The 19736-nt window shown below is 42.7% G+C and overlaps 1 protein-coding gene across 1 annotated transcript in view; it reads left to right on the forward strand.

Annotated features, from left to right (window-relative positions):
• The window catches only part of mast4 (microtubule associated serine/threonine kinase family member 4), a 275602-nt gene that overhangs the window by 217658 nt on the left and 38208 nt on the right, over window positions 1-19736 (forward strand). The window contains 6 exon segments of the mRNA XM_084325402.1: window positions 1909-2010; window positions 5853-5985; window positions 12491-12552; window positions 13464-13555; window positions 15017-15225; window positions 19159-19297. Coding sequence (XP_084181528.1) covers window positions 1909-2010; window positions 5853-5985; window positions 12491-12552; window positions 13464-13555; window positions 15017-15225; window positions 19159-19297 — 737 coding nt within the window.

The raw sequence follows: 19736 nt of genomic DNA on the forward strand, positions 1-19736 counted from the left end.
TTTCAATTGAAAGTGTGGGCCTTTATTTTCTTGACTATAATGCCTCTTTAGAACTGATGCAAATTTGTTACATTAGATTAGATTCAAATGTATTGTCATCATACTACAGCACAAGTACAGTACAGTACAGTACATTGAAAAGAAGTTTGGCATCCAACCAGAGTGAAAATGTAACTGTAAAGTGCAATAGAAATCTATAATGTACAGTTGATTAAGCTGGGTATAACATATATAAATTAGTATTACTGAGTAATAGTGCTAATCAGTGTGTACAGATTTGTAGTATTAATATGTACAGTGATGCAGATATGAAGACACTATGGTAGTAAGTCATACTGGCCAGCAGCGTAACTAGTAGGTAAGGGATATGTACAGATATAGAATGATATAGTATCTACAGACATGTAAAAAGGATTATATGCAGGTATGTACAGACAGATGTGAATATATATATATATATATATATATATACAGTAATAATAAATATGTATACGGTATATACACAGCATTAATGTGCATGCTATCATACAGAGTTATATGGGAATGTATTAGTGTAAGCAGAACTAGCCTCGCATGTTCCTCCTCTGTCCTGAGCTCAGTGTGACAGTAGGTGCAGTTAGGGGGCTTTCTAGGGTAAACAGGAAAGTGGGCAGACTCTCTGTGGTCACGTTAGACTCAACCAACTCACAGTCCTGTGTGTATTGTTCTCCCTCTCGGCTCACAGGACGGGGTTGTGTTACTTTGTTTCCATATTGCGGTAGACAAAGAAATATTACAGGACTTTCCCTAATATGTTTTGTCTATAGCAAAATCGAAAAACCAAATAATGGTTAAATGTTTTAATAAAATGTTTGCCATTGTAGATAAATCTTAAGCAGGAGGGGGCATGAAGCCTTGCCTCACTCACAGTCTCTCTGCATAGTTATGAGTCTGACCAGGCCACAGTCCTATGTGAAATGTTGAGGGCGGATATCGTCTCTATTTGGTCCCCTATATAGTTCAATAAGGACTTGTGTCTCCTCTATTTGGTTCCTATATAGTTCAATAAGGACTTGTGTCTTTGTATATTTGGTTCCTATATAGTTCAATAAGGACTTGTGTCTCCTCTATTTGGTTCCTATATGGTTCAATAAGGACTTGTGTCTCCTCTATTTGGTTCCTATATAGTTCAATAAGGACTTGTGTCTTTGTCTATTTGGTCCCTATATAGTTCAATAAGGACTTGTGTCTTTGTCTATTTGGTTCCTATATAGTCCACTGAGGACTTGTGTCTTTGTCTATTTGGTTCCTATATAGTTCAATAAGGACTTGTGTCTCCTCTATTTGGTTCCTATAGAGTTCAATAAGGACTTGTGTCTTTGTCTATTTGGTTCCTATATAGTTCAATAAGGACTTGTGTCTTTGTCTATTTGGTCCCTACATCTACTGTTTTACTGTTGCTAGGTAACAGTTTGGACCCACGTGTACTTCCTGTCAGTTATTGCGTCAGCAAACATTGCAACAGGAAATAAACGTGTGTCCAAATGTTATTGTTGTGACTTTAACCCTTTCACTGCCGCACTACCAACGGTTAACCCTTTCACTGCGAAAATACACAGACGGTTAACCCCTTCGCTGTCACACAACAGCAGGTTAACCCTTTCACTGCCACACTACAGAAGGTTAACCCTTTACTATCACACTATACCGACGGTAGCCAGTGGCAGTGAAAGGGTTAAAACTGTCACCTGAGGACGTGTGTCTCCTCTACACCCCCCCCCCCCCCCCCCCCCCCTCATCTGTCTTCTTCTCTCTCCGCGACCTCTAGTCCTGAAATAGAGCATCCGCTCAGCGAACCTACCCTGGGTAAATAAAGGTTAATAAACTAATAAAAGCATGTGTCTTCTTCTCTCTCCGCTTCCCCTGTAGTCCACGGAGAGGTCGGAGAGCGAGGACGTGAACCAAATCAAAGAGCTGGTGAAGAAGATTCTCATCGTCATCGCCCGGCCGGCTCGCCTGCTGGAATGCCTGGTATGTTTCACCAAGCCCCCTCCCCCCCCCCCCCCCCGCCGGTCACCAGCTCCCCCCCCCCCACTGATAACACCCGTTCAGAAACCCTGCTGCTACTCCCTGTGACCCAGAGGCTTGTCAGTCACGCCGCTCACATACCGTCCCGTGTCACCGTTAACCCTTTCACTGCGACAATACACACAGAAGGTTAACCCTTTCACTGCCACACAACAGCACGTTAACCCTTTCACTGCCACACTGCAGAAGGTTAACCCTTTACTATCGCACTACCGTCGTCGGTTGGTAGTGTGATAGTAAAGGGTTAACCTTCTGTAGTGTGGCAGTGAAAGGGTTAACCTGCTGTTGTGTGGCAGTGAAAGGGTTAACTGTACGACGTGCGTAGTACTGTAGGTTTGAATCTGGCGTGAGACCTTTGTTTTGCTCGTCACGTCACCCCCCCCCCCCCCCCCCCGATCTCTACCCCTGACTTCCTGTCGGAATCTGGAATCTGATATCGACCACATTAAAAAAAAAAAAAAAAAAAAAGAAAAGAAAATATATATAATGTGAACAGCCAAACAAAAAAGATCAGATCTGAGCAATAAATCAGAATTGAGCACTAAGGTTTGCAGTGTGAACATAGCAATGGCAATAATAATAATAATAAACTTTATTTGTATAGCACCTTTCTTACAGAAACTGCAGCTCAAAGTGCAGACATATAAAATCACAGTTTTTCACATTAGGATCTTACATCCCAACAGGCCACCTTGTTTATGGTTTGATTCAGTTTTAAATGGACAATAATAAAGAGAGTAAGATAAAATATATTGAGTAAAATAGTGCAATAGTGCAATAAAATAGTAGAATAGATGGCAATGGCCATCTTCATGTGTTGGCCGTTCAAGTGAACACATTAACCTGAGCTTCTAAAGTAAACCAACGCTAACCTGAGCTTCTAAAGTAAACCAACGCTAACCTGAGCTTCTAAAGTAAACCAACGCTAACCTGAGCTTCTAAAGTAAACCAACGCTAACCTGAGCTTCTAAAGTAAACCAACGCTAACCTGAGCTTCTAAAGTAAACCAACGCTAACCTGAGCTTCTAAAGTAAACCAACGCTAACCTGAGCTTCTAAAGTAAACCAACGCTAACCTGAGCTTCTAAAGTAAACCACCGCTAACCTGAGCTTCTAAAGTAAACCAACGCTAACCTGAGCTTCTAAAGTAAACCAACGCTAACCTGAGCTTCTAAAGTAAACCAACGCTAACCTGAGCTTCTAAAGTAAACCAACGCTAACTGAGCTTCTAAAGTAAACCAACACTAACCTGAGCTTCTAAAGTAAACCAACGCTAACTGAGCTTCTAAAGTAAACCAACGCTAACTGAGCTTCTAAAGTAAACCAACGCTAACCTGAGCTTCTAAAGTAAACCAACGCTAACCTGAGTTTCTAAAGTAAACCAACGCTAACCTGAGCTTCTAAAGTAAACCAACGCTAACCTGAGCTTCTAAAGTAAACCAACGCTAACCTGAGCTTCTAAAGTAAACCAACGCTAACCTGAGCTTCTAAAGTAAACCAACGCTAACCTGAGCTTCTAAAGTAAACCAACGCTAACCTGAGCTTCTAAAGTAAACCAACGCTAACCGGAGCTTCTAAAGTAAACCAACGCTAACCTGAGCTTCTAAAGTAAACCAACGCCAACCTGAGCTTCTAAAGTAAACCAACGCCGACCTGAGCTTCTAAAGTAAACCAACGCTGACCTGAGCTTCTAAAGTAAACCAACGCTAACCTGAGTTTCTAAAGTAAACCAACGCTAACCTGAGTTTCTAAAGTAAACCAACGCTAACCTGAGCTTCTAAAGTAAACCAACGCTAACCTGAGCTTCTAAAGTAAACCACCGCTAACCTGAGCTTCTAAAGTAAACCAACGCTAACCTGAGCTTCTAAAGTAAACCAACGCTAACCTGAGCTTCTAAAGTAAACCAACGCTAACCTGAGCTTCTAAAGTAAACCAACGCTAACTGAGCTTCTAAAGTAAACCAACACTAACCTGAGCTTCTAAAGTAAACCAACGCTAACTGAGCTTCTAAAGTAAACCAACGCTAACTGAGCTTCTAAAGTAAACCAACGCTAACCTGAGCTTCTAAAGTAAACCAACGCTAACCTGAGCTTCTAAAGTAAACCAACGCTAACTGAGCTTCTAAAGTAAACCAACACTAACCTGAGCTTCTAAAGTAAACCAACGCTAACTGAGCTTCTAAAGTAAACCAACGCTAACTGAGCTTCTAAAGTAAACCAACGCTAACCTGAGCTTCTAAAGTAAACCAACGCTAACCTGAGTTTCTAAAGTAAACCAACGCTAACCTGAGCTTCTAAAGTAAACCAACGCTAACCTGAGCTTCTAAAGTAAACCAACGCTAACCTGAGCTTCTAAAGTAAACCAACGCTAACCTGAGCTTCTAAAGTAAACCAACGCTAACCTGAGCTTCTAAAGTAAACCAACGCTAACCTGAGCTTCTAAAGTAAACCAACGCTAACCGGAGCTTCTAAAGTAAACCAACGCTAACCTGAGCTTCTAAAGTAAACCAACGCCAACCTGAGCTTCTAAAGTAAACCAACGCCGACCTGAGCTTCTAAAGTAAACCAACGCTGACCTGAGCTTCTAAAGTAAACCAACGCTAACCTGAGTTTCTAAAGTAAACCAACGCTAACCTGAGTTTCTAAAGTAAACCAACGCTGACCTGAGCTTCTAAAGTAAACCAACGCTAACTGAGCTTCTAAAGTAAACCAACGCTAACTGAGCTTCTAAAGTAAACCAACGCTAACCTGAGCTTCTAAAGTAAACCAACGCTAACCTGAGTTTCTAAAGTAAACCAACGCTAACCTGAGCTTCTAAAGTAAACCAATGCTAACCTGAGCTTCTAAAGTAAACCAACGCTAACCTGAGCTTCTAAAGTAAACCAACGCTAACCTGAGCTTCTAAAGTAAACCAACGCTAACCTGAGCTTCTAAAGTAAACCAACGCTAACCTGAGCTTCTAAAGTAAACCAACGCTAACCGGAGCTTCTAAAGTAAACCAACGCTAACCTGAGCTTCTAAAGTAAACCAACGCCAACCTGAGCTTCTAAAGTAAACCAACGCCGACCTGAGCTTCTAAAGTAAACCAACGCTGACCTGAGCTTCTAAAGTAAACCAACGCTAACCTGAGTTTCTAAAGTAAACCAACGCTAACCTGAGTTTCTAAAGTAAACCAACGCTGACCTGAGCTTCTAAAGTAAACCAACGCTGACCTGAGCTTCTAAAGTAAACCAACGCTAACCTGAGTTTCTAAAGTAAACCAACGCTGACCTGAGCTTCTAAAGTAAACCAACGCTAACTGAGCTTCTAAAGTAAACCAACGCTAACCTGAGTTTCTAAAGTAAACCAACGCTGACCTGAGCTTCTAAAGTAAACCAACACTAACCTGATCTTCTAAAGTAAACCAACGCTAACCTGAGCTTCTAAAGTAAACCAACACTGACCTGAGTTTCTAAAGTAAACCAACGCTAACCTGAGTTTCTAAAGTAAACCAACGCTAACCTGAGTTTCTAAAGTAAACCAACGCTAACCTGAGTTTCTAAAGTAAACCAACGCTAACCTGAGTTTCTAAAGTAAACCAACGCTAACCTGAGCTTCTAAAGTAAACCAACGCTAACCTGAGCTTCTAAAGTAAACCAACGCTAACCTGAGCTTCTAAAGTAAACCAACGCTAACCTGAGCTTCTAAAGTAAACCAACGCTAACCTGAGCTTCTAAAGTAAACCAACGCTAACCTCTGAGTGTCTGGTGTCCTCAGGCGTTTGACCTCTGACCTCTGGTGTCCTCAGGAGTTTGACCCGGAGGAGTTCTACCACCTCCTGGAGGCGGCTGAAGGACATGCGAAAGAGGGCCAGGGCATCAAGACCGACATCCCACGCTACATCATCAGTCAGCTGGGCCTCACCCGAGACCCCCTGGAAGGTATGGACCTCCGCGTTATCATATTTATGTATATGATTATTTTAAATTTGATTGGGATCCCCATGGTAACAACACACATGGGGATCAGTGATGGAATGAAAAGTCTCTCTGATGTAAAAGTAAAAACAGTCTCTATGATATCATCTGAGAATGATGATGAGGTCATGTGGAACCCAATACTGAAATAATAATAACAATAATAATTAATAATAAATTAATACACTTTATTTGTATAGCACCCTTCGTACAAGAATGGTAGCTTCACAGCAGTAATGTAGACATAAAATAGACATAAAATCAGCATAGGATTAGCATAAATATAGACCGGCATAGAATGAGCAGAGAATTGACTAAATAAAAGCAATGCATGAAGTGCAGACATGAAATAAGTATGAAATAGACACACAATTGACCTCCGAAATGTCTGTCGAGATGAGATTATGTTATTGACCATATTCACACGGTGGCCATTCTGCTGTTATGTTATTTATGCTACTCAGGTACAGTAGGGTGGACAGGAACCCAACCTGAGCGTGACATAAGAGCGAAATGGCCGCGGTGTGAATAATATAGTCAATTCTGGCACGTTCTTGTCAAACTTTGTGTAATAAAAATGAAGAAGCTGGAAGAATTGATTAAATAGTCAGTCGGAGCAGGGACACACTGATGCACATCGAAAGCAAAACACAAACCTTTTCAATTTATTCATTTATTTGCGGGGACAGTGCCATTCATCAACGTTTCTGTGAATGTGCCAGTTCTAGCCTGCCAGCACATTTTTAACTGCAGTCGCTGAACAAGAGGTTCCTACAAAAACAATTAAGTGAAAAAGGTAATAGAAGGCACAAGTATTACAGTGTGGGACAATAAAGATCTCCCTCATTTACAGTCACGTCGAGTGTACATACGGAAATGAGCACACAAAAAAAAGCATATAAAATCATAACAATAAGACAACAAGACGAGGCAAAGAGCAAGTGAAACACATCAATTAAAACACGTACAACTTGATTGACAAAGCTTTTTTTTTTTTTTTATCCACTTTTTCTCCCATTTTCTATATTTTTTCTCCCATCCCAATTTCGTATCATCCAATTCAACCCTCCCCTGTCACGAACCCTGTTTCTTGCCTCCCACAAGCCGGCTGCAATGTGGACTAAGTCATACATAGCACAAGTCCCCTCCGGTACTTGAGGTAACAGCAGTCGCATCTTTTCACCTGCGCAGCTCGATCTCTCAGTGGCGAGGAGTAATGCGTGGGAGGCTCACGCTGCCCCCGACACTTCCTGATTCTACTGCGCAGGCGCACCAACCGACCTGTAGGAGTCGCTGTCCACAACGCCCGATCCCCACCCATCAGTTTCCCACCCCCTAATACGGCCAATGTGTATTAGTACGGACGACCAGCTAAACTGAAAGCAATGTGGAGAGCTGGGCTCGAACAGGCGAGCCCAGCGTCTCTGCATTCGTGGTGAGCGCCTTGCCCACTACGCCACGTAGCCGCCCGCTCAAACCTTTATTTTTAAACTCTAAACGAAACTGAGGTTTCCCTCATTTACACTCACGTCGAGTGTACATACGGAAATGAGCACACAAAAAAAAGCATATAAAATCATAACAATAAGACAACAAGACGAGGCAAAGAGCAAGAGCAGGAGATTCCAGGAGAGAGGATATCCTACAGAATGGATAGATAAAGCTGCTAACCGCTTTGATGTGGCCACACAGGACGAATGCCTACAACCTAGAATTAGACCCACTAAGGACCAGTCCCCACTGTGCTGCACTACATACTCTCCTGTAGGTTTTGAATTAAAAAAGATCCTACATAAACATTGGCACATCATCAACTCTGATCCCAAACTCCAAGCTGTTTTCAAGGAACCTCCTGCCGTAGTTTACAAACGCCCCCCCCCAACCTGAGAAACCAACTAGTGAGATCCTATAGCCCACCCACGGCTCACAGACCCACGTTCCTAGATAACACCCCCGGATGGGAACTACAAGTGTGGTAACTGTGCACAGTGTGGCTATACTCTTAAGAGTAAGACCTACACACATCCACGTAATGGTAAAACCCTCAGAGTCCGTGGCTTCATCACCTGTAGCTCCACTCATGTCATCTACCTAATCAAATGTCCTTGTGGCCTGAGCTATGTAGGCAAAACCAACCGGCAACTCAAAATACGCATCAGCGAACACCGCAGCAACATCAGATGTGGTGATGAACATAACCCGGTTGCAGTACACTTTAGACAGGCAGGACACAATATCAGCACATTAAGATACACAGGCATTGAAAAGGTAGAGAGACCAGCGAGAGGAGGAGACCATGGCAAACTACTTTTGCAGAGAGAGACCTACCATATTCACACCCTGCAGACTATGGCCCCTCTTGGACTGAATGAAGAGTTTGACATCAAACCCTTCCTGTAAATACACACATTCTGTCCTGATTTTGTGTTTTTTTAATTAATTTTTCTGTTTTTTAAGTTTTCTTATTATATATTTTCTCAATTTTGGCATGTGAAGGTGTGTCACATTTAACTACTAAACTACCGTACTACTGTTATTGTTACTATGTACCATATGTTCTAGGCACTTGAGCTGCAATATGGTCTGTAAATGTGTAGCCTATAGGCTAATTGATTGACCTGGCTCAACCTTGACCTTTAATTTGTATAGGTATATATACCCCACCCCTTTTCACATGTCGTTGACACTTGAAAAAGGCCACAGGCCGAAACGTTGTGTTCAAGTACATTAAAACTTGGGAACACTAGACGGTGTGCAGACTTTTCTTCCACAAACATTAAAGAGCAAGTATAACACATCAATTAAAACATGCACAACTTGATTGACAAAGCTTTAAGGACTGTTGGAGTTCATTCCCTGAGCTAGAGGGGCATCATAATGAAATGCAGATTTATCCTGTAACGTTAATCATACCAGCCTTTCAATAAAAAATAAAGCCATGCTGATCACCATGAAGCAGCAAGACACTGATGGAGGACAATGTTAATAACCACACTCGATAGCGGCATAACGACAAAATTATGGGATGGGAGCAAATCGGAGTAAAGCCCTTTGATGCTGTTTTGATGCACTGTAGTCTGTCCTCCAACGGAGCATTTAATAAATCATCACTTTGCATTCAAATGACTTCACGTTCTTAATCTTTGTTACTATCGCAAACCTTTTTCAAAACGATTATTTTTCCTGCTGCTTTTTTTTTAACCCTGTGCTTATTTAATTCCGCCTGGATCTTTTTTGTATTTTGGGCTGTAAAATTGTCAAAGAATGTCCTAGGAGTAAGGGTTTTTCCAATTTTTTCCTTTGTTACTTCATCTTTCAATATCTGGCAGTTATTTAACATTACTGTATGTTATGAGTTTCTATTAACAGTGAAATATCAAGATTTCCAAGTACAACGTCTTGCACGTCGCCTGAAAGCGCCATTACCGTAATCCACCTATATAGGCGGGAAGAGCCTATATCTCTATAGCCAATTTCTCTTTCAGGCACCGCTGAAATTGTTCCGATAGCGCAAAACCGTTCAGGAGCTACGGTAATAATAAATAAGTAATGCTGCATGTGAAAATGTGTCGGTCCTGACACAGCCCGGTTAAACGGTTATATAACCGTAATTATGTAATTGTTGAGAGAACCGCCGTCTCAAAACTCATCACTTCCTCTCTACCATCCAAGTCGGCTCCTTTGATTCCTTTCACGTTTTTAATTAACGTTGAAATCTCCTCAAAAAAGTTAAAAGTCTAATCATGTTTTAGGATGTAGGATTCCTTGTCGTCGTTGTACGCGGTCCTCCGTTCGCTACTAATGAAACCGATGAAATGTAATATTAAAAACCATGCGTTTACTCCTAGCTAGATGCTGCTCCTCATCATCTATTTGATCCGATTCCACTGAAGCGCTCTCCGTTCTATCGTTTCTTGGCGCTTGGATGATAATAAGTCAGTGATACAGTAAACACGTCCAAATTGGATACGGGGGGTTTAATTAGTGAGATAATTGACAACAAATAGACTGGAAATGGACTGAAGATAAGGACTAACGCCATATCCGGTGTCGCAAACAACAAATATAAAACTAGTGCCAATATCATATCTGTTAAATCGCGCACATTTAACACACATGTACACACCGCTTCTCCCCCCCCCCCCCCTCTTAGAGATACGTAGTCCAACCTCTCACCCCTCAAAGTAAAAATAGAAAAGTACATTTACATGTACATTTAGTCTTTTAGCTGACGCTTTTATCCAAAAACTACTACTACAAATGGTACAAACAAGTCAGCAACAGGGGTACATCTCTGGCAGCTAAGGGTCAGTGGCTTTGTTTGTCAAATCGTATCGATACACGCACTTATACCTATACAATACAGAGAACAATGTATATATTTATATATATATATATAAGAATAGATACATATCTATATATATATATACACACACACACTAATTCGTAGATGAAATGGCTCGATTAGATTCAACCATGGATCCCAGGTCTTCTGGAATATTTTAGTATTTTATTTATTAACACAAAGAGTTTAACAAAAGGAAAAAAATAAAATACATAATAACCATATTGTGTAGGAGACGTTTAGAAGCCTAGAGGCTTATAGAGAACTTCCCCTGTTTTGTCAAATCAAACATACAAAAATATACATATAATTTTTTAAATACCAGTAATACATTCAAAGGATATGTGTAAATACAAACATACATACATGCATATATCCTGCGGACATAATAATACATAACCACCTACCCATCTGCCTACAAACCTACACACCCAAATAACCACAACAAATGTATATAGACCTATTCATCTATCTACAACTTTTTGGATATGAGCATTTTTTTTTTTTTTGTAATTTGCTTTCACTAGCCGTGGGCTTCCTCTGACAGACGGCCGCTCTAACGACCATCCGTCTCTCTCTCGATCCAGCGGTCCAACGTTCATTATGACTAATTAGATAGGAATGTCTTCGTCCCCCTAGAGGCCGGAGACGGAGCCTGCCTGCCTGCCCCGCTGGCCTCCTCGCCAGGCGGGCGCTATCTCCGTCTCATCCCCCCCCCCCCCAAGTCTCCCTTGCGCTTCCTCCGCCCCCCGCGCCCCCCGGAGGTGCTGGAAGACGACTTACAGGGAGGGTGGACAGATGTTAAGTTAAATGGCGTCAGAAAGCATGTTTTTAGGGTCTCTGTAGGGAGAGGGGCAAACGTCCCCCTTGCGAGATCACCTCCTGCTGTCGGTGTATTAGCGGCGCTGGCAGGAACATGGGTGAGACTCTGGCGTGTCCGCACACGAACGAACACATACTTTGCGAGGCGCGTGGGTTTTTGGAACATTAGACGTTTTTTTCTGAGTCGTTAAATTAGTCCTCGTTCTGGAGTTGTGATTTTTCCTAATGGGTGTCGGGGGGTGTGTTGGGGCGTTAGCGTTGCTGCCACTTCTGATTTCCGCACCATTTCCCCTCAGCTTAAGGTATCTCGGAGTCAGCAACTCAAAAGTTAATAGGCGTATAAAATCAAAAGGCTGCTGTTTTCTTTTAAGAGAACAAAATAACATTTGCGTGTGTGTGTATGTGTGTGTGTGTGTCTCAGAATCCATGTAGTCTTTTGTGTATTACATCTGGACGCAATGAATGTCTGTCGAACAACACGATGCTGAAGACGCTGAATTTGCACGACCAGTAACCACAACTTCCCTTTATACTAGTTTAACTGGTGAAACCCGCTGCTGTCGGCACCCTTCCTGTAGATGTGTTTCTCGTCTGCGCAGACTCAGTGTGCGAGCGCACTAGGGCTGAGTGATTAATCGATTTTAAATCAAAATCGCGATTTGGAATGATGCAATTAGCAAATCACAAAAAATATATATATATCGCAAATTCTTCTTTTTTAATTTAATTTAATTTAACCAGGAAGTCCCATTGAGATACAAGATCGGTTTGGGAGAGGGAGGTAAGGGGTTTTAGATTGTGTGTTGTGAAGTTTAGACTTCAGAGAGGGAGAGTAAAGTACAGAAAAAAAGGTACCGTTGGGTACCGGTATCGATTCCCAGGTAAAAATTAACATTTTCAGGCTCGGTGTCCTGAAAAGACCCACTGTGTAGGCCAGATGCAAGCCACATTTTACAATAAACCTCTGTGGGGCTGCTTAAAAAAAATATTATAATCGCAAATGTAATCGCAAATCGCAATATCTGTCAGTAAAATCGCAATTAGATTATTTCCCAAAATCATGCAGCCCTAGCGCGCACCACAGGGGCAAAAATGAACGTAATCCTGGTCAGAACAACGGGCAGACTACAATATATTGCTATATGGTTTCTCCATAGAGGCCCGACATACTTTTTTTTTTAGCGCACCAGCTCGCGCAGGTAGGGGGGCAACTTAGTCACATGATTGGTTGGTATCGCTGATTGGCTCGAACAACGGTATGTTTATAAACAAGAAACACATCTATATGCTCCTCCTCTGCAGAAATCGCTCAGCTGACCAGCTGCGACAGCGGCATCGCAGAAACTCCCGAGGCCGATGATTCCGTGAGTGATCGATCCAGTGTTTTGTGTCTTTAGTGATATTGCTTTACAACCCTGAGGTATTCAGCAGGGCTGCAGGTGTGTGTGTTGTGTTGGAAGCAATTCTGTGTGCATCTATTGACAATTGCATTTATTGACCTTTTGCTCCCAGCTGTGGGACCGAGATGTCAATAAACTCAAGTGGTGTCGTGTGGTGTGGAGAGGAGCAGGGTTGTCTTCAAGTGATGTTATTCTAGCAATTGAGCGGATTCATGCGGTGGCCATTTTGCTCTTATGTCATGCTGCGTTTGGGAATCCCAACCTGAGCATGACATAAGAGCAAAAAGGCCACTGTATGAATATGCTCAATTGCTAAAATAATATCACTTGGAAGAACATCTTGGTTGGGAAAGGAGAAGGAAATGAGTGCAAACAACGGCTGTCGTGTAGGGCCGAGCCCAAACGGCTTGAACGTTCGGACCTTCGTTCGTTACGTTGGCATTCGAATTCTAAATCAACATTCGAATAGATTTTTTTTTCTAAAAGAAAATATATATATTTTTAGGCTACACTAATATTATAGTATTAAAACTGATGAGTTATATTCCAGAAAGTTGATTTAATAAAAAAATATATTAATTTAATCAGATTAATCACTGTATTCAAATTGAGGATTTAGTTTGAGGATATTTATATTTATTTATATATATATATAAAAAATTGAAAATAAAAATTTTCTTTTTTTGAAATATATATATATTTTTAATTAAAAACAAAGGTTCGAACGTCCGTTCGGAAAAACCCTGACGAAGTTCGAATCCCAAAAACAGGCTTCGGGGACAGCCAGCCCTACTGTCGTGTGAATACGGTCAATGTCAAACCTGATTAGGAAAATGTTCATGCCCCCGACCTGTCTCTCCTCTTTGCCCTCGCAGTCCCAGAGCCTGAGCGCGGCCCTGCGATATCGCCGCAAGCCGTGCGAGGTGGACTTTGAGATGATGAAGCTCATCAGCAACGGCGCTTACGGGTGAGAGACCGTTTCATTACACACACCAGATAATCCAGTTTACGGGTGAGAGACTGTCTCATTACACACCAGATAATCCAGATTACGGGTGAGAAACATTCAGATTTTGTCCTAAATCAGATACAGGTCTGATTTTTTGCAATGCAACCTCAGTCTGAACAGTCATATCTGAATTCATGTGACTTTTACGTCACTCTAGACTAGATTGACATTAATCACAATTCTGTGGTGGGACTCACTCAATGAATACAAACATGGAAGACAGCTGTGATGGAGGTGGTCAGTGGATACAAACATGGAAGACAGCTGTGATGGAGGTGGTCAGTGGATACAAACATGGAAGACAGCTGTGATGGAGGTGGTCAGTGGATACAGACATGGAAGACAGCTGTGATGGAGGTGGTCAGTGGATACAGACATGGAAGACAGCTGTGATGGAGGTGGTCAGTGGATACAGACATGGAAGACAGCTGTGATGGAGGTGGTCAGTGGATACAGACATGAAGACAGCTGTGATGGAGGTGGTCAGTGGATACAGACATGGAAGACAGCTGTGATGGAGGTGGTCAGTGGATACAGACATGGAAGACAGCTGTGATGGAGGTGGTCAGTGGATACAGACATGGAAGACGGCTGTGATGGAGGTGGTCAGCGGATACAGACATGGAAGACAGCTGTGATGGAGGTGGTCAGTGGATACAGACATGGAAGACAGCTGTAATGGAGGTGGTCAGAGGATACAGACATGGAAGACAGCTGTGATGGAGGTGGTCAGTGGATACAGACATGGAAGACAGCTGTGATGGAGGTGGTCAGTGGATACAGACATGGAAGACAGCTGTGATGGAGGTGGTCAGTGGATACAGACATGGAAGACAGCTGTGATGGAGGTGGTCAGTGGAGGGACAGAGAGGTCTTATAAGGATTTGTGGTGATACTTCAGTCCAAGCGAAACTTGAGAGGACATTATCATAACCGGTCTGTGTTTGAAAGCATTATTGACGGAAGAAATGTCTCTCTTTCACCTCCTCACCCCCATTATCATCTGCTCACGAACGAGCCGGCCTCCACTGCACATCAACATATACATTAAACCATAAACGGTGTCCTCCATGTTTAAATCAATCTTCATTATTGTTCACTTGCGCATGCGGGTCAGTTCTAGGAGCGTGACCGGCTCACACTGGAATCTGATCTTTATCTTTATCTTTATATATATATGTAAACACTGAGATCTGAGCAATAATAAATCAGAACTGAGCACTAAGGCTTGCAGTGTGAACGCAGCCGCAGAGAGAGATCTGTCCAGCTGGGGTCTCTCACCACCTGACTGTGTGGTCTCTCTCTCTCTCTCTCTCTCTCTCTCTCTCTCTCTCTCTCTCTCTCTCTCTCTCTCTCTCTCTCTCTCTCTCTCTCTCTCCACCTGACCTTGTGGTCTCTCCCCCCCCCCCCCCCCCACAGAGCCGTGTACCTGGTGCGGCACAAGGAGACCAAGCAGCGCTTTGCCATGAAGAAGATCAACAAGCAGAACCTGATGCTCAGGAACCAGATCCAGCAGGCCTTCGTGGAGCGGGACATCCTCACCTTCGCCGAGAACCCCTTCGTGGTGTCCATGTTCTGCTCCTTCGAGACGCGCCGGCACCTCTGCATGGTCATGGAGTATGTAGAAGGTGAGAAGGTTTTCTCTGCATTAGGGATGTCCCGATCCGATCACGTGATTTTCCGAAGATCGGGATCGGCAAAAAAATAATAATAATAAATCGGGATTTTTTTATTCTTTATTTCTTTTTATTTTTTATTTTTTTTTATTCAACAAACATGACCATGTTCATGTCTTAAACTCATACTGAGGCCTTAGTTTTGGTTTTAAATTGCATATCATCATTCATTTATTTATTGTCACACAGAGCAGAAGAATTTTGCCAAAAAAACCAATAGTATCCAGCTGCAGAACGGCAGACCAGCCACACTCTCCAAACGCATTTCCTTTGATTTAATTATACATCAAATGATTTATGTCAAGGATTGCAATGCCTCGCTTGAATGAAGTTAACTTTTCACCTGGATAACGTCAACATTCAGGGTGAATGTAATGTGAGAAATTGGGATAAAAAAAAAATTAAATAAAAAAAAATATATAATATATATATATATATATAATTTGATCGGATCGGGAAAGATCGGTATCGGTAGATACTTAAAATCACATGATCGGGGTCGGATCGGGAGCAAAAAAATGTGATCGGGACATCCCTACTCTGCATGGTCATGGAATACGTAGAAAGGTGAGAAGGTTTTCTCTGCACGGTCATGGAATACGTAGAAGGTGAGAAGGTTTTCTCTGCATGGTCATGGAGTACGTAGAAGGTGAGAAGGTTTTCTCTGCACGGTCATGGAATACGTAGAAGGTGAGAAGGTTTTCTCCACACGGTCATGGAATACGTAGAAGGTGAGAAGGTTTTCTCCGCATGGTCATGGAATACGTAGAAGGTGAGAAGGTTTTCTCCGCACGGTCATGGAATACGTAGAAGGTGAGAAGGTTACGTAGAAGGTGAGAAGGTTGGTTTTCTCTGCATGGTCATGGAATACGTAGAAGGTGAGAAGGTTTTCTCCGCACGGTCATGGAATACGTAGAAGGTGAGAAGGTTTTCTCCACACGGTCATGGAATACGTAGAAGGTGAGAAGGTTACGTAGAAGGTGAGAAGGTTTTCTCCGCATGGTCATGGAATACGTAGAAGGTGAGAAGGTTTTCTCTGCATGGTCATGGGATACGTAGAAGGTGAGAAGGTGTTTTCTCTGCACGGTCATGGAATACGTAGAAGGTGAGAAGGTTGGTTTTCTCCGCATGGTCATGGAATACGTAGAAGGTGAGAAGGTTGGTTTCCTCTGCATGGTCATGGAATACGTAGAAGGTGAGAAGGTTTTCTCCGCATGGTCATGGAATACGTAGAAGGTGAGAAGGTTTTCTCCGCATTGGTCATGGAATATGTAGAAGGTGAGAAGGTTTTCTCCGCACGGTCATGGAATACGTAGAAGGTGAGAAGGTTTTCTCAGCATTGGTCATGGAATACGTAGAAGGTGAGAAGGTTTTCTCTGCACGGTCATGGAATACGTAGAAGGTGAGAAGGTTTTCTCCACACGGTCATGGAGTACGTAGAAGGTGAGAAGGTTTTCTCCGCATGGTCATGGAGTACGTAGAAGGTGAGAAGGTTTTCTCCGCATGGTCATGGAGTACGTAGAAGGTGAGAAGGTTTTCTCCGCATGGTCATGGAATACGTAGAAGGTGAGAAGGTTTTCTCCGCATGGTCATGGAATACGTAGAAGGTGAGAAGGTTTTCTCCGCATTGGTCATGGAATACGTCCGCACGGTCATGGAATACGTAGAAGGTGAGAAGGTTTTCTCCACACGGTCATGGAGTACGTAGAAGGTGAGAAGGTTTTCTCTGCATGGTCATGGAGTACGTAGAAGGTGAGAAGGTTTTCTCTGCATGGTCATGGAGTACGTAGAAGGTGAGAAGGTTTTCTCCGCATGGTCATGGAATACGTAGAAGGTGAGAAGGTTTTCTCTCTGCATGGTCATGGAATACGTAGAAGGTGAGAAGGTTTTCTCCGCATGGTCATGGAGTACGTAGAAGGTGAGAAGGTTTTCTCCGCATGGTCATGGAGTACGTAGAAGGTGAGAAGGTTTTCTCCGCACGGTCATGGAATACGTAGAAGGTGAGAAGGTTTTCTCTGCATGGTCATGGAATACGTAGAAGGTGAGAAGGTTTTCTCTGCATGGTCATGGAATACGTAGAAGGTGAGAAGGTTTTCTCCGCATTGGTCATGGAATACGTAGAAGGTGAGAAGGTTTTCTCTGCATGGTCATGGAATACGTAGAAGGTGAGAAGGTTTTCTCCGCATGGTCATGGAATACGTAGAAGGTGAGAAGGTTTTCTCCGCACGGTCATGTAATACGTAAAAGGTGAGAAGGTTTTCTCTGCATGGTGGTCATGGTGTACGTAGAAGGTGAGAAGGTTTTCTCTGCATGGTGGTCATGGAGTACGTAGAAGGTGAGAAGGTCTTCTCTGCATGGTGGTCATGGAATACGTAGAAGGTGAGAAGGTTTTCTCTGCATGGTCATGGAATACGTAGAAGGTCAGAAGCTCGGTTCTCTGCTGTAATACTTGGACCAAAATGAGTGTGTTTACATTAGGGCTGACCTCGACTAGTCGAATAGTCGACTAATCGATCGAAAGGAGCCGTAGTCGACTGCCAACCTCTTAGTCGAATGAAAAAGGGAAAAAAAATATTATTATTATTATAATTTTTTTTAATCATTCTTTCCAAAAGCAAAGAGGCCTAGAAGCGTGGCTAACGCTAATGGCGCACATACCAGAGGCTAACTGTCTAAGAAAACGGGCACAGAGGCACTGAAAGAGGATTTCACCCATCTAATGAACACACTAGACTAGACAAATATCAAGATGTATCCATCAGTGGACCAATTGCATGCTTTCGCAGAGGACAAGAAGCCTTCAGTCGACTCCTTCGGACATTAAGCACCGCCCACAGCCCAAATGGAATGATCCCCCCCAAAAATTGTAAATAAATATATACAGTATATATATATTTCTTTTTTTGCATTTGGGGGTTGAAGTTGACTATCGGCAAAAAGTTGACTATCGGCAAATTTCGACTATACAAATCCTTAGTCGGAGACGGGCCTAGTTTACCTGCACCGTAAGACGCTAGATGACGTTCTGGTTAAGGTTATTTAAACCCGGGAGTCATTGAGGGGGAGACCCTCATGTTCAATGGTGCAGAGTGTGCAGAGAGCATCACATGTAACAGGAAACACACAATCAATTTAAAACAATAGATCATCAATACACAATTTAAAACAATAGATCATCAATACATAAGTCAGAAAAATAATGATAATAATAATACAGTTCATAAGCAAGAGCAATTAGCGAGAAACAACCACATGTTGATGGTGGATGGTTATATGCATCACATCCCGATCCGTTTTACTGTTTCGTCCTAAAGTTCGACACGACCTCTGGCCTCCTAGATGCTTCCCTTTGGGGAGGGAGACCTTTCTAGCTAACTAAGACATTGACACTCGAGTCGTTACTCTTCTTGACACGCGAGTGATTCACTAGTGAACGTTGTGACATACGGGTCAGAAGTAAGAAGAGACTGTTCTTTCATCCTAACCCTTGGCTAGCCATTAACACTGAAGAAGGAACACATGTTCTGAAACATGCCTGTTGTATCCGGCTGCGATAAAAAAAAATTGTCGAAACCTGAGAGTGCTGGTCCGGCTTCCTGCTTTTTTCCTACTTAAATCTTCGGGATTGCAGCACCCAGTGTCAATTATTGTGAGCGCGGTCTAACTTGACTTATATATTTTTTTACTTGCCACTGTCACCTACCCACGACCCCAATTTGGGTCGAGACCCGTAGTTTGAGAACCGGTGCTTTAAAGTGTACATGCGCCAGTTCAAGGGTGGAACACTCCATTATTATCCCAGACGATATGGCAGTAGTAGTAGTAATGTGCATGTGAACAGCCCCGGGTGAGGCTGACCCGTCTGTCCCTGTGTGCCCTCCTCAGGGGGGGACTGCGCCACGCTGCTGAAGAACATGGGGCCCCTCCCGGTGGACATGGCCAGGATGTACTTCGCCGAGACCGTCCTGGCCCTGGAGTACCTGCACAACTACGGCATTGTCCACCGGGACCTCAAGCCAGACAAGTGAGTCTTCCTTTACTGTGTTTTTTGTTTGTTTGTAACCTTTAATTTAAACTCGAAGGACATTGAGGTTTCCCTCATTTACAATGACGACGAGTTTACACACACACATGAGCAACACAATGAAAATATAAAAAAAAAAAAAACAATAGAAGAAACTAAAAACAATTGCAATTTGACAAACACAGATTTAACACCAGATGTTTAAAAGCAGAAGCAGATGGGAGGACCTCTAACTTTAGGGTTTGTTGAAGAGCGTTCCATGTGTTGGGGGGCATCAATAAAAAATGCTGTCTTGCCCGGATCCGAACGGCGCTTGTGGAACCCTAAGAGTAAGCCAGCTGTTGGATCTGGTCTGATAAGCACCAAGACTCCAATCCAGCAATGATGATATATAAGGAGGGTGTTTACCACTAATGGCTTTGAAGATGAACAATGCTAG

Source organism: Notolepis coatsorum (assembly GCF_963971535.1).
Source record: "Notolepis coatsorum genome assembly, chromosome: 11".
NCBI lineage: Eukaryota > Metazoa > Chordata > Actinopteri > Aulopiformes > Paralepididae > Notolepis > Notolepis coatsorum.